Source organism: Phoenix dactylifera, chromosome 3, assembly GCF_051530095.1.
Source record: "Phoenix dactylifera cultivar Ajwa chromosome 3, Ajwa_hap1_PhDact_Kaust_v1.1, whole genome shotgun sequence".
In the NCBI taxonomy this organism is placed as follows: domain Eukaryota; kingdom Viridiplantae; phylum Streptophyta; class Magnoliopsida; order Arecales; family Arecaceae; genus Phoenix; species Phoenix dactylifera.
In genome coordinates, this window is record NC_143192.1 from 30,346,786 (window position 1) to 30,366,666 (window position 19,881).

The 19,881-nt window shown below is 44.2% G+C and overlaps 1 protein-coding gene and 1 non-coding gene across 2 annotated transcripts; both read right to left on the minus strand.

The window, feature by feature from the left end:
- Window positions 1–212: 212 nt before the first annotated feature.
- On the minus strand, window positions 213–4,598 carry EXPA13 (expansin A13). The gene is made up of 3 exons (XM_008776781.6): window positions 4,121–4,598; window positions 3,676–3,991; window positions 213–663 (listed from the first exon to the last, which is right to left on the minus strand). Exons 1-3 carry the CDS (start codon window positions 4,311–4,313, stop codon window positions 354–356), a joined length of 819 nt encoding a protein of 272 aa, XP_008775003.1. The 5' UTR covers window positions 4,314–4,598; the 3' UTR covers window positions 213–353.
- A 13,700-nt stretch (window positions 4,599–18,298) lies between these two features.
- On the minus strand, window positions 18,299–18,405 carry LOC120107695 (small nucleolar RNA R71). Its single transcript, XR_005509374.3, has one exon. It is a non-coding gene; the product is annotated as a small nucleolar RNA R71 (small nucleolar RNA).
- Between the last annotated feature and the right edge of the window lie 1,476 nt (window positions 18,406–19,881).

Consider the following 19,881-nt stretch of genomic DNA (forward strand, 5'->3'; position numbering starts at 1 on the left):
AATACCATGTTTGAACAATGGAGTTCGGATGAACCAAAAAGAGTGACATCCTTGGACCTTAGCGGGTAGACAAAGGAAGTAAAGTAATTCCCACGTTAAAAGCAGCACCACCCATGCATCCACCATCAGGATTTGAAAAAGAGGGAGGGGAAAAAAGGTTGGGCCGGGAACTTTCACAAGCACCCAATCACCATCCGGACGAAGACAGAATATAAACTTTCCTCCACCCATTTTCTTTGGGCTTTTGGGGTTAATTTCCTGCTTTCATGGACACAATTTGCATGATAATAATACACAAATAGTAGCAAGCAACAAAATTGTTGTAAGCATAAAAGGGAGGGTAGTAATTATAATTAGAAGGGGAATTGTTTGCCAACATAGGTCTGGCCAAAGGCCCAGTCCTTGGGAGCGACGTTGTAGGAGGTGAGAGTGACGCTGTCGCTGGTGGTGAGCTCGAACGAGAGGGCCTGCCCCTTGAGGTCGGCGCTGATGTGCCAGTTCTGACCCCAGTTCCGGAACATGGGCAGCCATCCAATCATCGTCCCTTTCACCTTCACCGCCGTCACGTCTCCAGCACCGGCCACATTGCTGATCAGCACGTTGATGAAGAACCCCCGACCCTCCATCGCGAATCGGACGCCTCCTTCCCTGATGCACTTGACCCTGTAGTAACCCATTTTAGACTCATAAATAGAATTTTTTTTAAGGAAAAAATCAGGAGGGGATAATTGTACGCCTTGACTTCTGGATGCGAAGTTCGCATGTCAATCGGAAAGCTTTTTTTTTTTTTTTTTTTTTTTTATAATCACGGCTGTCCAAGACACGAGGGTCATGATTGGACGAACCTCACACGGCCATCACAGGTTCAGTTGATGAACCACTCCTCAGGTTCCCGAGCCGTCGCAATCCCAACCTGCCTTGGCAAGAGTCTATATCCCAGACGGACAAGGTCGAAATCGTGGATCCAATACTTTGCCACCAACGAATCAAAGCTAATGCCAGCAGGGTCCGAGCCCTCATTAAAAAATTCCATCCCCGATGGTGGAGTTAAAAAAGGTTCATCTTGAGAACCACTAGTTATGGTAAGTCCGCTAACATTATTAACTTCAACTAACTTTACCACCAGAAGTTATTCCCTACATTGTTTGCACCCACATAGCTTTGCACGCAACTAATCACAACTGCTCATTCCTATAGTAATGCACCGAGATATGCTTGATGAACGAGCACTGTGATTAATGAATAAGGCCCATGAATGGGTCTGATAGAAGCTAAAGCCAGTACGGCCATATAGTGCATGTAGTATAGAAAATAATTTCTCTTTTGCTAGAAGAGAAGGAAAAAAAAAGGACAAATTATACCCTGCACCATGTTAGCAGTGTGCCACATTAATGTGATTTTGCCACGTGGCCAGATGCACTGCGTAGTGAGCATGGAGAGGAAGTGGATTGCGCCTCTAGCGATCAGCTCCACCATCTCCCTCCAAATCCTGATAACTCTCTCCTACCCCAATGCCCTGCTCCCCCTCTTCCTCCTCCGTTCCTCCTTCCTCTCCTCCCCCTCAACCTCCAACCCCTTCGCTACATTCTACATGCAGCTTCGTCGAGTCCAAGCTCCGAACCTCCCCCAATCCTCCGTCCTCACCCCGTCGCCTTGCCTCACCTTCCTCGATTGCAGTTCCATTGGCAACGACCCCTCCCTTAAGTGCGCTTTGCGCTGCCTCACCTTCCTCGTCTCCGATTCCATTGGCAACGACCCCTCCCTCAAGTGCGCCCTCCTTGCGAGACCATTCCACCAACCGCTATGTCCTCCACTTCGACCTCGAGGCCCCCTTGCCAAGCGCTAAGACCTTAACTTCATTGCTTGCCACCTGAATTTTTCCGCCTTCGGCAATGTTAAGATGATCACAAAAGCCTATTTTATCACCTAGCTCAACCTTACCATGGTCGCTAACACCCTCCATACCACCACCATCCTCCTAAAAGAGGAGGGCGATTGGGACTAGCTCATCAATCTCAGTGGAGAAGGTAGAGGCAGCTAGGGTTTTCCCATTAGAGAAAAGAAAGCAGGCAGAGCGCTCGTCTCTCTTCTCCTTTTAACTTATATTGACGTAATGCATCTAACTATAAAGCAAAATTCTATTAGCGTGCTGGTGCATGGCCAATTTGGTGCACCTGCTGTAGGGCATAAGTTCTTAGAAAAGAGAGAAAGTGATATGGCTCGAATTTACTATCCCTAAGATGTTGCCTAACAGCTCAACCCATCAAATAGACAACAACACGTGTCTAGAAAAAATCAATTACCAATCAAATATCCAAACAATCAGCATGATTGATTACAACTCAGTACAATCTTAACGTACCCAAAAAGGAATATCGTAACAAACCAGCAAATAAGAAAAAATCCAATCACCATGCATCTAAAAAGAAATATCCTAACTGCTCCAATCAGCAGAGATAAAAATATTGCATCTGAAAAGAAATATCCTAACTGTCCGATCAGCAAAGATGGAAAGAGCTGAACTAGTCATCTGCGAATTGTGTGATCCTAACCATACAGATTCGCACCCTTTTCTCTATAAATACTAAACACAGGGACCCTTCATGTGTGAAAAAAAATTGAATATCATACTCTCATATTTATATCTCTCTTTCAACATTTTTATTCTCTCAAAACTCTACCTGATTTAAGCATCGAAGAATTTCAAACCGAACACATTCCAACGACCTCCTCATTTCCTATAGTTATAGATTAGTATCGTTTTTTATGCTATGCTCCTCTAATCTAACCGAGCAGAGTAGCTCATCCATCAGCTCATTCGTTTGTCGGATCGGATTTTAAGCGGCAACAAAAACCTCCAGAAGCTTGCCTGTGACTTCCCGTTTAACGGTAGGTAAACAGAACCCAATAGAGGTTTGATGGGCGACAATGGGCTGCCTTGCTCAACAGGTCAGCTGTCTTCCACTGGTTGGACAACCAGCAAACAGCTACACCAGAGGTCTGCAATGATTAATGAGTGCCCTATCCCCAGGCCCGGCAACAAGCAATTCTAATCCTAAGCCCACGAGTTCTGAGGAGCCACAAATTCCTGTGGTGGTGGGGCCTTCCAATTCAACCAATTAGGAGAGGACTAATCAGCAGACAGCATGTGTGCTATCGGACGCGAGACAGCTGAGCTGCATCCAACAATGTAACGAAGACGTCAAATCCTGCGGTGTTTCTACGAAGGCCGTGGTCCAGCTAAAACATCACTCCAAGCGATACATCTCTCCGTTTATATTTTCAAAATATCTAATGTTTAAAAGTACTAATAAGTCAGAGTTACTTTAGCAGTTCTCCTTTTTTTTCGTAAAGAATAATTTTTTTGCTTTAGAGATTTGTACCGTGGAGATTTGAACTTAATTCACCATCCTTCACCCTAATAGTCGTTTCTATGAGCGCATCCGGAACTGAGACTTATTACTATCTATACTCTCGGACTAGCAAAATGGCCGTTTCTGAGCCTTCCACCGTCCACCCATGCCGAGTCTCCACCCTAAAAACGCCCTTCCTATTTACCAAGATAACAAATTCACCCTCCGGTCGAATCGAATTCGAATCGGTAATCGAATTTGGAGCATAACTAAAAAAAATTAGCAGAAAGAGGAGAAAATGAGGTGGTTGCCGGCGACTTACCGGCGATATTGGATGGGCATGACGCCGGCCTTCCAGATGGCGATCTTCTCGAAGGCCTCGATGGGCATGAGGAAGTGATGGTTGGGGGGGTTGCAGATCCCGCCGGCGTCGGAGGGAAGGCCGTAGTTGGGGGCGCAGAAGTTGGTCGCCGTCACCACGATGGACGTCCCCGGGAGGCAATACCGCAGCTCCTCCACGCACCGCACCTCGTAGCACCCTCCGCACGCCTCCCCCTTGGCGAACAAAGCCTCGCCCAGCCCCGCCGTCGCCATCCCGTACCCGCTCTTCCCCAGATCCCCATATCCACAAGCACCTCCTGTGAAACACACATTCAGAAAGGAAAAGAAAACAAAAAAAAAATTGAAATGAGGGCGAGATTTATTCGATCGATCGGAACTTTGTTTGTAGATCTAGGGCATCGGAATTGTGGGATTTGGGGACGGACCGACGGTGTCGCGGGGGTCGAAGGCGGCGTAGTAGGAAGCGTGGGCGGATCGCCACTCTGTCAGGGCCGACGACGCGTAGGAGGAAGGGCTCCGGTGGGCTCCGGCGGGCGCTAACGCCTGCAATACTAGGAGTTGGAAGAATATAAAGGGGAATGGATGAGCGGGATTTCTTGATGATGCTATTGCCGGCATCTTGGGGTGATATCTCTCCCCTTCGGTTGGGGGAAGGAAGGCGTTTGAAGCGGAGCTGCTCAGTGAGTAGAAGAATGGAGAAGAGTGAACGAAAGAGATGCAGAAATTTGGCAAGTTTTCTTACCTTTACCTTTGTGTCGGATATTGGGGCTGGACTCCAAATCCTACAGGGCTCCCACGGTCCCGTGTAGAAGACTCTCATGCGAACGAGTCGTGGTCTCTTACTTGTCGGTGAGTCAGCGCCTGCGTTTCATTGTGGTGTGCTCGCCGCCTCGAAAGTATCATACTTACCCCTAGATGGAAGACGATTTATTGGGTAGTTTTCTAAATTAAAATACGAATTGCCGCGAATCAGTGGATTTCATTAACAGATTATTGAACGACGGAAGAATCAAATGGGAGAAGAAATTGGTCAATATACCACTTCCATGATATGGTCCAATCCGGGAGGTGCACAATTTAAATTATTTTGACTACTAAATGTAGGGATGGAAAGAATCCAAGAACAAAATTCACATATTAAAAAGTCAAGTCGTATTCAAATTTTCGAAGGCTATAACTTTATATAGATATCCGATTGATATGACTTTTTTTTTGAAATTAGGTAGTTTTCTGAGATCCAAAGAGTAGTGAGGTTTACAGGCCTGTGCCGGATTGTATGGAAGATTTTTTGGGATTATTGCTCTATGTCTGGTCAACGGGTCAATTCATCCAAGTCAGCAGTTTGCTTTAGCCCGAAGACCAAACCGGATGTGAAGACCTTCATTCTGGAGATTTTGGGGGTGGGAGAGCAGGAGGGTATGTTGAGGTATTTGGGAGTGCCGATCTCAGGGCAGCGTCTACGTAGCAGTGATTGCTCTTCCCTGGAGATCAGTATCAGGCACAGGTTGGAGGGGTGGCAGATACATTCACTTTCTATGATGGGCAGGATTATCTTGGTACGGTCAGTTCTCTCCTCGATCCCGATTTACCTATTATCTACCTCTTTTATTCCGGTGGCTACAGTGAGGAATATTGAGCAGATCTTCAGAAACTTTATTTGGGGGAGGAACGGAGGCGGAAGGGGCATCCATCTCATGGCATGGGAGGTGGTATGTCAGCCAACGAGATTTGGTGGTTTGGGGTTGCAGTCCTTGTTGGCGAGACGGGAGGTCTTAGCGGCACGGCACGCCGCTAGAGTTGTGCTAGAGCCTGATAGCATGTGGGCCTCATTGATGAGGGCCAAGTATGGTGGTCTGGTGCCTGGGGCCCGTACGGGGCGTCGCCACTCACCGATCTGGAGGGAGATTTGCGCTAGAGCAGAGTTGGTGCTTCCTGCGATTAGATGGGCTATTGGTGATGGGCGATCCGTTGATGTGTTAGAGGATCGTTGGGTGACGGAGCAGCCTATGAGTAGACTACCGGTCATGGTGGATTCGTCGAGGTTAGTCGGTCTCAGGGTCAGAGATTTGATGGAGCCCGGAGGGGGGCGCTGGAGGGTTGAGCTGATTAGAGAGGCTTTTGGGGAGCAGTTGGCAGAGATGATCTTGGCTCTATCTATTCCTGCTCAGGAGGGGTCGGATAGACTAGTCTGGATGCCGACAGGGCGATCGCAGGTGCGAGCCAGGGATATTTCCATGTTGTTGAGCCGAGAGCCAGCCCGACAGATAGATGGAGGATGGATCTGGAGGATGCGGATTCACCCGCATGTTGCGCTCTTCATATGGAAGGTGGCATGGGGTTGCCTACCGACCAGGAGTGTGTTAGCACGGCATGGGGTGAGGATTACTCAGTGTTGTGAGGAGTGCACGGAGACTGTGGAGACGATTGATCATGTGATCCTGCAGTGCCCCAGAGCTAGGGGAATCTGGAGCCGATCACCATCTTTGCTGCCATACTCAGTCGAGTCGACACAGGATTGGATTCATTGGCTGAGAGTTTTCATGCGGAGGCCTAGTACTGTTGAGGCCGGGATCCAGTGGGCTTATTTGGCCCATTCTATTTGGTTGGACAGGAATGCTGGTATCTTTGAGGGTAGACGGTTACCCCCGAGGGTGGTGGTGGACAGAGCTATGCGGCTTGCCAGAGAGGCTACCACTACTATCGTTAGGTCTCCTTCTGAGATGGCCAGGGACACCTGGGGTACTCTTTCCGCTGTCACAGCGCCCAGGTTCGCCCTAGTTTCTTGGGTACCCCCACCCCTTGGTCATCTCAAAGTGAATTTTGATGGTAGTATGTCGGTGGACGGGGTGTTTGGAGGAGTTGGTTTTATCATCAGAGACCATCTGGGTGGTCTGATAGCTGCTGGTGGCCGCTGTGCGCCGGGACTCACCGTTGTCGGTGCGGAGCTGCGGGCAGCCTGGGAGGGGATATCCTATGCGAGGCGAGTACTTCGTGCTGAGCATATATGCCTTGAGGGGGACTCCTCTGTGGTGATAGAGTGGATTCGGGGAGTGGACACATATGGTGATGGGCACCCTCTGATTAGTGAGATTCGGAGATTGGCGCAGGAGGCGAGTGATTTCCGGGCGTTACATGTTTTCCGAGAGGCAAACAGTGCAGCAGACTGGGTTGCCTCTTTTGTTGCCCGGCATTCTGGAGAGGTCACTTGGACATCTATAGGAGATATTCCTCCTTCCCTGTATGCTTTACTTTCCTTTGATATGGCTGGATGTACTCAAGTTAGAGCTATATGAAATGCCGTTTTTATCAAAAAAAAAAAGAGAGTAGTTCCTTTAATTTTATTTTTTGGGGCTTAAAATAAGCTGGTTAAATTAAAAGTTTTTTTTAGGTAAAACTTTGATTTGGCGTAACTTTCTATCCGAGATGAATCAGGCGGAGCGATAAAAGATAAAATTGATTTAGAAGTTGAGATCTACTTTCTCAAAAATTTTATTTTTCTTAGAATACTTCTAAATTTTAGCTTTTTCATATTTTTTTATATTAATCATTTTTTTTAGGATACTTAGACCTACTTAAGAGAGGAATTCAACTAAAATAGTGAAAGAGAGGACTTTACTAATATTATAAATAGGGTCACGAAATTCAGACTACCACGAAACTGGATTCGTTGGATTCGGAACGAAAAATGCTTCTAGATGATACTTTTCCACTTTGAACGAACTTCTGTAGAGTTTCCGAAATGCCCCTCAACGTGAGAACGCGTGGAACAGCGTTACAGCCACGTTTTCTAACCATACATCTTTCAGTTATGAAAATGTGTCCCTTGCCTTCTGGAGACATATGCCACGTACCTCCATTAGTGGCACACATTTTCATGCATCCCAATTTTCCAGATTCAGTCCATGTTTCGAGATAAAACCACAACACTGAATCAGACTCGTTGCAGCAGCTTTCCTCCTAATGATGAGCCAGCATGTATTCTTGCCATACATGCCTTGGAGCACGTGCCCCCCGCCCCATGCTCTTGGGTAGTACTCAGACCTCTAACCTATCCAGCGATTCGATCTGGTTTATACCTTGACCCGCGTCTGGTCCAGCCCCGATTTGAGGAGTCGTGACAAGAAGAAGGAGAAGAAGGAGGAGGAGGAGAAGACGAATAAGATGGAGAAGAAGAAGAAGGAACAGACCAGAGAGAAGGAGGAGGAGAGGGAGAAGGAGGAGGAGGAGGGGCAGAAGAAGAAGAAGAAGAAGGAGAAGAAGAAGATGGATGAGGAGGTGCAGGAGGAGGAGGGAAGAAAGAGAAGAAGAAGAAGAAGAGGTAGGAGAAGAAAAACAAGAAGCGAAGAAGAAGAAGAAGAGAAATAACAAGGGGAAGAAGATGGAGGAGAAGAAGATGATGAAGATGGTGGAGAAGAAGAAGAAGAGCAAGAAGAAGAACAAGAAGAGGGAGAAGAAGTTGGAGAAGAAGAAGAGGAAAGAGAAGAGGGAGAAGAAGAATGAGAAGAATGAGAAGAAGAAGAAGAGGAACAAGAAGAAGGAGAAGAAGAAGAAAAAGAAGGAGAAGAAGAAGAAGGAGAAGAACAAGAAGATGTTGGAGAAGAAGGGGAAGAAGAAAAACAAGAAGTCGAAGAAGAAGGAGAAGAGAAATAACAAGGGGAAGAAGATGGAGGAGAAGAAGAAGACGAAGATGGTGGAGAAGAAGAAGAAGAGCAAGAAGAAGAAGAAGAAGAAGAGGGAGAAGAAGTTGGAGAAGAAGAAGTGGAAGGAGAAGAGGGAGAAGAAGAAGAAGAAGAATGAGAAGAGTGAGAAGAAGAAGAAAAAGAAGGAGAAGAAGAAGAAAGAGAAGGAGAAGAAGATGAGGATGATGAGGAAGGATGAGAGGAAGAAGAAGATGATGAAGGAGAAGAATAAGAAGATTAGGATAGCAGAAGTAGGAGAAGAAGGAGAAGAAGAAGAAGAAGGAGAAGAAGATGAAGAGGAGGAAGAAGTTGTACAAGAAGAAGAAGAAGGAGAAGAAGAAAAAGATGATGATGATGGAGGAGAAGAAGAAGATGGAGAAGAAGAAGAAGGAACGGACCGGGGTGAAGGAGGAGGAGGAGGAGGAGAAGAAGCAGAAGAAGAAGAAGGAAAAGGAGGAGAAGAAGAAAAAGAAGGAGAAGAAGAAGGAGGAGGAGGAGAAGAGGGAGAAGAAGAAGAAGCATGAGGAGGTGGAGTAGGAGGAGGTGAAGAAAGAGAAGAAGAAGAAGAAGAGGGAGAAGAAGAAGAAGGAAAAGGAGGAGAAGAAGAAAAAGAAGGAGAAGAAGAAGGAGGGGGAGGAGAAGAGGGAGAGAAGAAGAAGCATCAGGAGGTGGAGTAGGAGGAGGTGAAGAAAGAGAAGAAGAAGAAGAGGGAAAAGAAGAAGAAGGAGAGGAAGAAGAGGAAGGAGGAGAAGAAGAAGATGTGGAAGAAGGAAAAGAAAAAAAGTGTGGAAGGAGAAGGAGAAGAAAAAGAATAAGTGGAAGGAGAAGAGAGAGAAGAAGTGGAAGAAGAAGGAGAAGAAGAAGGAAGAAGAAAAACAAGAAGTGGAAGAAGATGGGGATGCGAGAGAAGGAGCAGACTAGGGAGAAGGATGAGGAGGATGAGGAGGAGGAGGAGGTGAAGAAGAAGAGTAAGAAGAAGAAGAAGGAGAAGACGGAGAAGAAGGAGAAGAAGAGAAGAATAAGGAGTAGTAGTAGTAGTAGTAGAAAAAGAAGAGGTAGGGGAAGATGAAGGAGAAGAAGATGATGATGAAGGAGAAGAAAACCAAGAAGTCGAAGAAGGGGAAGAGAATGAACAAGGGGAAGAAGATGGAGGAGAAGAAGAAGATGAAGTGGGTGGCGAAGAAGAAGAAGAGCAAGAGAAGAGGGAGAAGAAGAAGAAGAAGGAGAAGAAGAAGGGGAGGAAGGAGAAGAGGGAGAAGTAGAAGTAGAAGAATGAGAATAATGAGAAGTGGAAGAAGAGGAATGAGAAGAAGGTGAAGAGGAAGAAAAAGGAGGACAAGAAGAAGTAGAAGTAGTAGAAGCTGAAGATGATGACGAAGGATGAGAAGAAGAAGAAGACGATGAAGGAGAAGAAAAGAAGAAGATTAAGACAGGAGAAGTAGAAGAAGAAGGAGAAGAAGGAGAAGAAGATGAAGAAGAGGTTGGAGTATTACAAGAAGAAGATGATGATGATGATGATGATGGAGGAGATGAAGAAGGAGAAGAAGAAGAAAAAGAAGAAGTTGGAGAAGCAGGAGAAGAAAAACAAGTAGTGGAAGAAGAAAGAGAAGAAAAAGAACAAGAGGAAGAAGGAGGAGGAGGCAAAGAAGAAGAAGAAGAAGATGGGGAAGAAGGAGAGGAAGGAGAAGATGAGGAATAGGAAGAAGTGGGAGGAGAGGAGGAGGTGAAAGAACAAGAAGAAGAAGAGGAAGAGGAAGTAGATGGAGAAGAAGAAGTAGAAGAAAAAGAATAGGAAAAAGAAGAAGAAGGAGAAGAGGGAGAATAAGAAGAAGTGGGAGAAGACGGAAAGGAAGAAGAAGGAGAAGAAAAAAAAGAAGTGGAAGAATTAGAGGAAAAGGAACAAGAGGAAGAAGAAGGAGAAGAAGAAGAGGAAGAAGAAGGAGAAGAAGAAGAGGAAGGAGGAGGAGGAGGAGGAGGAGGAGGAGGAGGAGAAGAAGAGGTAGGAGAAGAAGAAGAAGAAGATGATGATGAAGGTAAAGAAGAAGAAGAAGAAGAAGAAGGAGAAGAATAAGAAGAAGTCGGAGAAGAAGGGGAAGAGAAAAAAAGAAGTCGAAGAAGAAGGAGAAGAGAAAGAACAAGGGGAAGAAGATGGAGGAGAAGAAGAAGAAGCACAAGAAGAAGAAGAAGAAGAGCGAGAAGAAGGAGAAGAAGAAGAGGAAGGAGAAGTGGGTGAAGTAGAAGGAGAAGAAGAAGAGGAAGGAGAAGAGGGAGAAGAAGAAGACGAAGAATGAGAAGAATAATAAGAAGAAGAGGAATGAGAAGAAGGAGAAGAAGAAAGGGAAGGAGAAGAAGAAAAAGAATGTCATGTACGAAGGGATTTTAGAGCGAATCCCAACAACGTGCGGCTCGATCTACCGAAGATAACCGATCAGCCTTCCTGGCGTAGGAACCTAGTCTCTATGACTTAGGTCATGCCTAACAATAATAATGCAGCGAAGCATGACACCAGAAAATACCACGAAGGAGAGAGAGAGAGAAATACAGGGGAAGAGAACTTTATTGAATAACCACTCAACTGATTACAATAAGCTCTTCTGGTCTCTCGAGCTCTACCAGATACCAATCCCTCCCTTTTGAGGGTCTTTTTATAGAGGAGCAACTTCGAATTACAAGTCCCTTACGAACTCCACTTCCCATGTACAAGATAAGGTTGAATCCTAGATAAGATAGAAAAATCCCCATTCCAGCATGATTCTGTGCAATCAGATGAAACGGTCAAATTCGTGCCCCAACCAAACTCGAACTACCACGAAACTGGATTCGTTGGATTCGGAACGAAAAATCCTTCTAGATGATACTTTTCCACTTTGAACGGACTTTTGTAGAGTTTCCAAAATGCCCCTCAACGTGAGAACGCGTGGAACAGCGTTACAGCCACATTTTCTAACCACACATCTTTCAGTTATGAAAACGTGTCCCTTGCCTTTTGGAGACTTATGCCACGTACCTCCATTAGTGGCACACATTTCCATGCATCCCAATTTTTCGGATTCAGTCCATGCTTCGAGATAAAACCACAACACTGAATCAGACTCGTTGCAGTAGCTTTCCTCCTAATAATGAGCCAGCATGTATTCTTGCCAATACACACCTTGGAGCACGTGCCCTTAGCCCCATGCTCTTGGGTAGTACTCCTAGATCTTGCTGTCACGTACGAAAGGATTTCAGAGCGAATCCCAACACCGAGTGGCTTGGTCTACCAAAGATAACCGATCAGCCTTTCTGGCATGGGTACCTAGTCTCTATGACTTAGGTCACGCCTAACAACAATAATGCAGCGAAGCACAACACCAGAAAATACCACGAAGGAGAAGGAGAAGTATAGGGAAAGAGAACTTTATTGAATAACCACTCAACTGATTGCAATAAGCTCTCCTGGCCTCTCCAGCTCTACCGGATACCAATCCCTCCCCTTTGAGGGTCCTCTTATAGAGGAACAACCTCCAGTTACAAGTCCCTCCCGAACTCAACTTCCCATGCACAAGATAAGGATGAATTCTAGAAAAGATAGGAAAACTTCGATTCCCGCAGGATTCTGCGCAATCAGATAAAACAGCCAAGTTCATGCCCCAAACGAGCTTGGATTACCATGAAACTGGATTCGTTGGATTCGAGACGAAAAATTCTTTCAGATGGCACCTTTCCCACCTTAAACGGACTTCTGTAGAGTTTCCAAAATGCCCGTCAAAGTGAAGGCGCGTGGAAATAGCGTTACAGCCACGTCTTCTAACCATACATATTTTTAGTTATAAAAAGGTGTTAAAACGTGTCCCTTGCCTTCTGGAGACTTATGCCATGTTCCTCCATCAGTGGCACACATTTTCATGCATCCTAATTTCTCGGATTCAGTCCATGCTTCGAGATAAGCCCATAATGCTGAATCAGTCTCGTTGCAGCAGCTTTCCTCCTAATGATGAACCAGCATATATTCTCAACAATACACACCTTGGAGCACATGCCCACGGCCCCATGCTCTTGGGTATTCCTCCTAGATCTTGCACACGTTTCCCTAGGTGTTCCTAGGGTCCAGATTTGGTCTCCAAGTTGCCCAAATCTCTAGAGAGCACCGTCAGACTTGAACCCGTCCAGCGACCTGATTTGGTTTATACCTTGATCTGCGTCCGGTCCAGCCCCGATTCGAGAAGTCGTGACACCCTCCCCCACCTAAGCCTAAGTCGCTCCTGACGAGGCTAGGCGGTACTCGTTGATGATGTCCTCGAACTGCCATAGTTCGTCACCATATTTTCAGCTTGCTTCTGAGTCTGATAGTCCTTTCCATCGGACTAAGTATTGCACACGGTTACCCTTTTTCCTGTCTGCCTTGATTTCAGAAACCTTCTTGGTGTAATGAACTCGTACGGCTACTGGAGCTCGCCTGCTTTGAGCCAGAGAAGGGTCAGTTGTATCCTCTTTGAACGGTTTCAACAGGGACACGTGGAACACCGGGTGCACTTTCAGCTTGGAAGGCAGCGACAATCGGTATGCTGTTTCTCTAATTCGATGTGTGATGATGAAGGGACCTTCATACCTCCTCACAAGTGCTTTGTGGTAGCCCGACTTCAATTTCATGTGATGGTAAAGCTTCACTAATACTCGATCACCAACCTAAAATTTGGCTGCCCGCCGCTTTATGTCAGTCCACTTCTTCATCCGTTTGGTCGCCTTCCACAAGGAGACCTGAACCAAATCTGTATCCTCCTTCAGATCCCTCACGAACCTGTAGGCGGTCGAACTACGTCCCATGTAGTCTACTGCGATACTTTTCGGAGTGTCTGGTTGCAGCCCTGTAATCACCTCGAATGGTGATTAACCTGTCGACTCCGATCGCTGTAAGTTGTAGCTGAATTGGGCTTGGTCCAAGAGTCGCACCCAATCCCGCTGGTTGGCACTCACATAGTGCCTCAAATACATCTCCAATAATGCATTGGTTCGCTCAGTTTGGCCGTCGGTCTGAGGGTGGAAGGTCGTGGACATCTTCAGCTCCGTTCCGAGTATCCGAAATAACTCCGTCCAGAACCTCCCCATGAAGCGAGCATCGCGATCAGAAATGATACTCCACGGTATTTCCCAATATTTCACCACATATGTGAAGAACAACTGCGCCACGGCCTCCGCATGGCAATTAGTAGGTGCTGCAATGAAGACTCCGTACTTCGAGAAGGGATCCACCACTACCATGATAGAGCTGTTCCCATCCGCTAGAGGTAGTCCGATGATGAAGTCCATGGAGACACTCTCCCATGGACGTTCTGGTATAGGTAATGGCTCCAACAACCCCGCAGGCCGTCGATGTTCAACCTTGTCTTGTTGGCATAGTAGACAAGTGCGAACATACTCCTCGATGTCATCCCGCATCTTCGGCCAATAGTAGTTATGTTCTATGAGAGCTTGGGTCCGATGCACCCCTTGGTGTCCCGCCCACATAAAATCATGGTGTTCTCCTAGCACCTCGCGCCTCAGCCCTCCGCCTGAAGGCACATAGACACGTCGCCCTCATGTCAAAATCAGCCCTCCTTCGGTCCAGAAACAGCGCGCCTTGCCGTCTTTGATGAGTTCACCCATGGAAGTGGCCCATTGATCCTTCTCCATCTCGGTCTTGACACTCTCCATTAGGTTACTTGCTGGTCCGGAAAAGGAAGAGACTGCAGCCAGCTGTGCCTTTCTATTCAAAGCATCAGGGACTGAATTAGTTCGGCCCGGCTTGTACTCGATGTCAAAATCGAATTCAGCCAGAAACTGCTGCCATCTCGCCTGCTTGGGGGTGAGTTTTGGTTGGATCTGAAAGTAGCTTGTGGCCATGTTATCCGTGCACACCACAAACTTAGATCCGAGGAGGTAATGACGCCAGGTTCGAAGACAGTGCACAATCGCAGTCATCTCCTTTTCATGAACCGTATACCTGCGCTCGGTGTCATTCAACTTCCGACTCTCGTAGGCCACTGGAGAAGAAGAATGAGAAGAATGAGAAGAAGAAGAAGAAGAGGAACAAGAAGAAGGAGAAGAAGAAGAAAAAGAAGGAGAAGAAGAAGAAGGAGAAGAACAAGAAGATGTTGGAGAAGAAGGGGAAGAAGAAAAACAAGAAGTCGAAGAGGAGAAGAGAAATAACAAGGGGAAGAAGATGGACGAGAGGAAGAAGATGAAGATGGTGGAGAAGAAGAAGAAGAGCAAGAAGAAGAAGAAGTAGAAGAGGGAGAAGAAGTTGGAGAAGAAGAAGAGGAAGGAGAAGAGGGAGAAAGAAGAAGAAGAAAAATGAGAAGAGTGAGAAGAAGAAGAAAAAGTAGGAGAAGAAGAAGAAAGAGAAGGAGAAGAAGACGGGGATGATGAGGAAGGATGAGAAGAAGAAGAAGATGATGAAGGAGAAGAATAAGAAGATTAGGATAGCAGAAGTAGAAGAAGAAGGAGAAGAAGATGAAGAGGAGGAAGAAGTTGTACAGGAAGAAGAAGAAGGAGAAGAGTGTCACGTACGAAGGAATTTCAAAGCGAATCCCAACAACGTGCGGCTCGGTCTACCGAAGATAACCGATCAGCCTTCCTGGTGTGGGTACCTAGTCTCTATGACTTAGGTCACGCCTAACAACAATAATGCAGCGAAACACAACACCAGAAAATACCATGAAGGAGAAGGAGAAATATAGGGGAAGAGAACTTTATTGAATAACCACTCAACTGATTACAATAAGCTCTCCTGGCCTCTCTGATGAGAGTACAAAAGTGAATTTTTATATTATCTTAATTAGTATTATAGCTAATCTTTATTGATAAAATTAATTAATTAATGTTTTATTTGTGTTTAAGTGCAAGTAATTCAAAAGACCCAATGATGCTGGGTTTGAGCCCAAAGCCTGGCGTTCCGAGCTCAACAAATCCTTAGCATCTCATCTGAGCTTCACGTCGCCCGTCATGCGCATGCAATCCATATCACTGTGACCACATGTTTCAGCTAGCACAAATGCCCGCATCGTGGAGCTTCCTAGCATCATCAAAACCGTCCATGTGGCTCTCCAAGCATCATGGCATCTCCTCCATGGGACCTAAATCAAACCCAAGGGACCTAAGCCAAACCGGCTCTTCAATTCAAGCCACATTTCATTCATGGTTTCGGATTCCCCTGTTTCAAGAACATTCAGCTGCTATACTCAAACATCAAAACAAATTCCCTACGGCAGCAAAGGGAAGAAGCCAAACCGTTTGCATCCCATTTCAGCAACCCCCCATCCGCTCGAGCACGCATCCGTGACCGACCGTGGACCTCCATGCACATGCAACCGGATTGAGAAGATCTTCCAGCGCCCTTTCCGTCTCCCCTGTTTCAAGAACAAAATCCAACGGTTTCGGTAACATTTCAAGCAACCGAGACGTCTCCCAACCGGATCATTCCAAGCTGCATTCAAATCCATGCGTTTCAGCTGCGTTCCACGCTTCCCATCCAAGCATCGTGGCATCTCATCCGCCAAGGAACGAAAACCAAACCGTCCGCAAGCCATCTGCCTGTGTCGCTTCCATGTTCAACGCTCCCCATCCATTCGGGTGGTCCCAGCAGCGTTCCAGCTTCTCCAATCCGGTGAAGGTGTCTATAAAAGGGGATTGAGCTTGCATCAGCGAGGGAGAGCCATCCGGTGGAGGTAGAACCAGCCGACGGGAGAAGAAGAGGAGGATCTATCGGCATTTTTCCCAGCCGGACTGAATAAAACAGAAAGGGAGAAGGCCGGATCCATCCAAGTTCGGGCGAGAGAGGGAGAGAGGAAGAGGCCAAGGGAACCAGAAAGCTCCCTCTTCCGATCTATCTTCTCAGCCGAACAAGAGAAGGAGGAGAAGCAACGGGAGGAGAAAAGCCAAAGAAAGAAAACAGAGCACCCTGTTTTCTTAAGAGGAGAAAGAAAAAAAAAAGGGGATTTATGTTTATTTTATTTACTCTATGCTAATCCCTTTTATAAAATTGCTTGCATCTCATATGGATAGCTAAATATCCTTTAGCTAAGGCTAAGGAAAAGCCTAGCATTTTCTTCATGTATTTCATTTAATCATCAATGGGATTTTAATGTTTTTGATTTAATTTATGGTGCAGTAAATTTATAGAAATTATTTCAAACTTAAATATTTTTTTTGATTTGTTATTTCCTTCGGGTATAACAGATGCTTAGAAATTCCTATAGTTTAAAATAGAATTATTGTAATGCTGCCCATAAAACTAAATCTATTTTATTATGATTAATAGATGATTTTAAGAAAAGCATGATTAAGTGCTAGGCTGAATCCTAATACCTTAGTTATATTTTTAAATCTGAATATTATTTAGCCTTAAGTTTTTTTGTTCACTGTCAAATCCCTGTGGATTCGATCTCGGACTCACCGAGAATATTACTTTGCTACACCCTATACTTGGGGTATTCTACATTTAATTTTCCTTTTTAAAAGAGCAAGATTAAAATTGTAGAAAGTTTTTGGCGCCGTTGCCGGGGATTTGCAACATGCGAACGAGAACAAGGCTGAAAATTTCAATTCTTTATTTCTAGTTCTTCAATTTTTCTTTATTTTTAACACAGCTGAAATTTCAAATCTTTTTAGATTCAAGGACGATACAAGCAGGACCAATAACGAGGAAGATCAAGATCACATTTTTGGATTCCCGGAGTGAACGAACTCCGGCCGTGAGTATTTAAATTAATTTTTCTGTTTTGTTCATAATAGTCCTATTTTTCCTAGATTAGAATTTTATTTTTGTTTAAAAAAAATTAGCTAGTTTGCTTGATCAACTATTCAAATGCAATTTAATGTCATGACATAAAATGTTAAAAATCTTCTTGATTGTTGCATATAGTATAAAGCATTTGCATAAAATAATCTAATGGCTGAACCCATTAAAAAGATAAGATCGGGATTTCATCACTCGTCCTTAGCCCAAAAATCATCCAAATGCATAAATATCCTAAGCCTAATTAAAATCAACTAGACGTTGGCCCCTAAGGATATTCGAGCTCAATAGGACGAAGACCACCGAAAGTTGCACCAATTTCGCTCTGTTATCTGGTCGATGTCTAGGCAAGCTTTGTCCCTTTAAGTGATTAAAGGGAGACAGTTTCTGTTCGAGGAAAGTGGGTTTTAAGTGGGACCTTTGCTACATGCATCGTGACCCCTCCACTTACCTGGTCGACTAAGGTTAATAGACCGGATTGGAGGCTTAGGTGTCCTCTTCAACCCAGTTAGGAGCTGTCTAGAATTTTTAGGAAAACCTTAGAAATTGTTGGGTGATGTTTTAATGCATGTTCTAATTAAACTTTTGTTTTACTGTATTAGGGTGTTTGTGTAAAAAAAAATAATATAAAAAAATAAAAATAAAAATAATAATAAAATTAAAAAAAACTTAGTATATGCTGTTGTGGGAGAGAGATAAAACGAATAGATTATTTCGAGTTGAATCAAAAGATAAAAATTTAATTGTTCAAAATTCAAATAATCAAATGGAAGATAATGGTAGTAATCAGGGAGATAATGAATTTCAAGATGACTTACCTATTAGAACGCTTCGTGATTATTTACAACCCACTAGGACCAGTACCCCATCCTGTATGGTTATTCCTACTGCTGCGGGAGCTTTTGACATGAAATCAGGAATAATCCAATTACTTCCAAAGTTTCACGGACTTGATTCTGAAAGTCCCTATTTGCATCTGAAAGAATTTGATGAAGTATGTTCAACACTTCATTTCAATGATGTCACTGAAGAGGTAGTTAAGCTTATTATTTCCTTTTTTAAAGGAAAAAGCTAAGTCATGGTTACACTCCTTAAGGCCTAGGACCATAGCTACCTGGCAAGAAATGACAAGAGAATTTTTAAAGAAATTCTTCCCAACACATAAAACGAACACACTTAGAAGAAATATCATGAACTTTGCACAAAAAGATGGAGAAACATTTTTTCATTGTTGGGAAAGATTTAAGGACCTTCTACTTGCTTGCCCACATCATGGATATGAAATTTGGAGGGTCATTAGTTTTTTTTATGATGGTTTGTCCTCCAATATGAGACAATTTGTAGAAATGATGTGTAATGGTGAATTCATGAGTAAGAAACCAAATGAAGCCTGGGATTATTTTGATCTTTTAGCAGAAAATGCACAAGCTTGGGATACAACAGATAAAAATGAAAAATCAAAAATAACACCTAATGCAAAAGGAGGAATTTATCTTATTAAAGATGATAATGATGTCAATGTAAAAATTGCTAATCTGACTAGGAAGGTTGAAGCCATGGAATTAAGCAAAGCCAATATAGGAAAAGCACAAACTATTGTTGAAAGTATATGTGGAATTTGCGAGAGTAATGCACATGTAACCAAGGATTGTCCTACAATCCCTGCTTTTCAAGAAGTGTTGCATGATCAAGCAAATTTCACCAATACTTATAAAAGACCATTTCCAGAAACATATAATCCTAGTTGGCGAAACCATCCTAACTTTAGCTGGAGACATGGACCCACTGCCAATGAATCTCAAGGAAATTCTGTTCCTACTCCTTATGTGCCACCACATAGGAAATCCCTTGAAGATACTTTGCAAACCTTCATGCAAGGACAGACTCAAATAAATCAGAATACAATGCAATCACTCCAAGAACTTAAAAATTCTGTAGGTAGAATTGAGGCTCAACTTAATGTTAGGGAAAGAGGGACATTTCCAGCCCAACCTCAATCTAACCCAAAGAGTCAACATGAGGTCCATGTAGCAAGTTCATCCCAACCTAAATTTGAGCAAGTTAAGTCTGTCACAACCCTTCGGAGTGGAAAAATAATTAATAAAGAAATTCCGACAAAAGATGACAAACCTGAGAAATCTATTGAAAAGAATGATGAAGATGATAATGAACAAAATGATCCAATACTGCATCACAAGATAGTTGCTCCATTTCCTCAGCGCTTGTTTGCAGCTAAAAAGGGAATACCAGACCAAGAAATTTTGGAAATCTTTAAACAAGTAAAGATTAACATTCCTTTATTAGATGCCATTAAGCAGATCCCATCTTATGCCAAATTTTTAAAAGATCTTTGTACCATAAAGCGAAAACTTTACGTACAAAAGAAAGCTTTTCTAACTGAACAGGTGAGTGCTATTCTCAAACACAACACCCCACCTAAGTATAAAGATCCTGGTTGTCCTACTATATCTTGCATCATAGGAAACTTCAGGATACAACGAGCCCTTCTTGATTTAGGTGCAAGTGTTAACTTATTGCCCTATTCAGTTTATGAACAGTTAGAACTTGGTGAATTAAAACCCACCAAGGTTACTCTCCAACTTGCCGATCGATCTATAAAGATACCAAGAGGAATAGTCGAGGATGTACTTGTCCAAATTGATAAATTCTATTTTTCAGTCGACTTCATAGTATTAGATATCCAGCCTGTCATGAATTGTACCACTCCAATACCTGTCATTCTAGGCCGCCCATT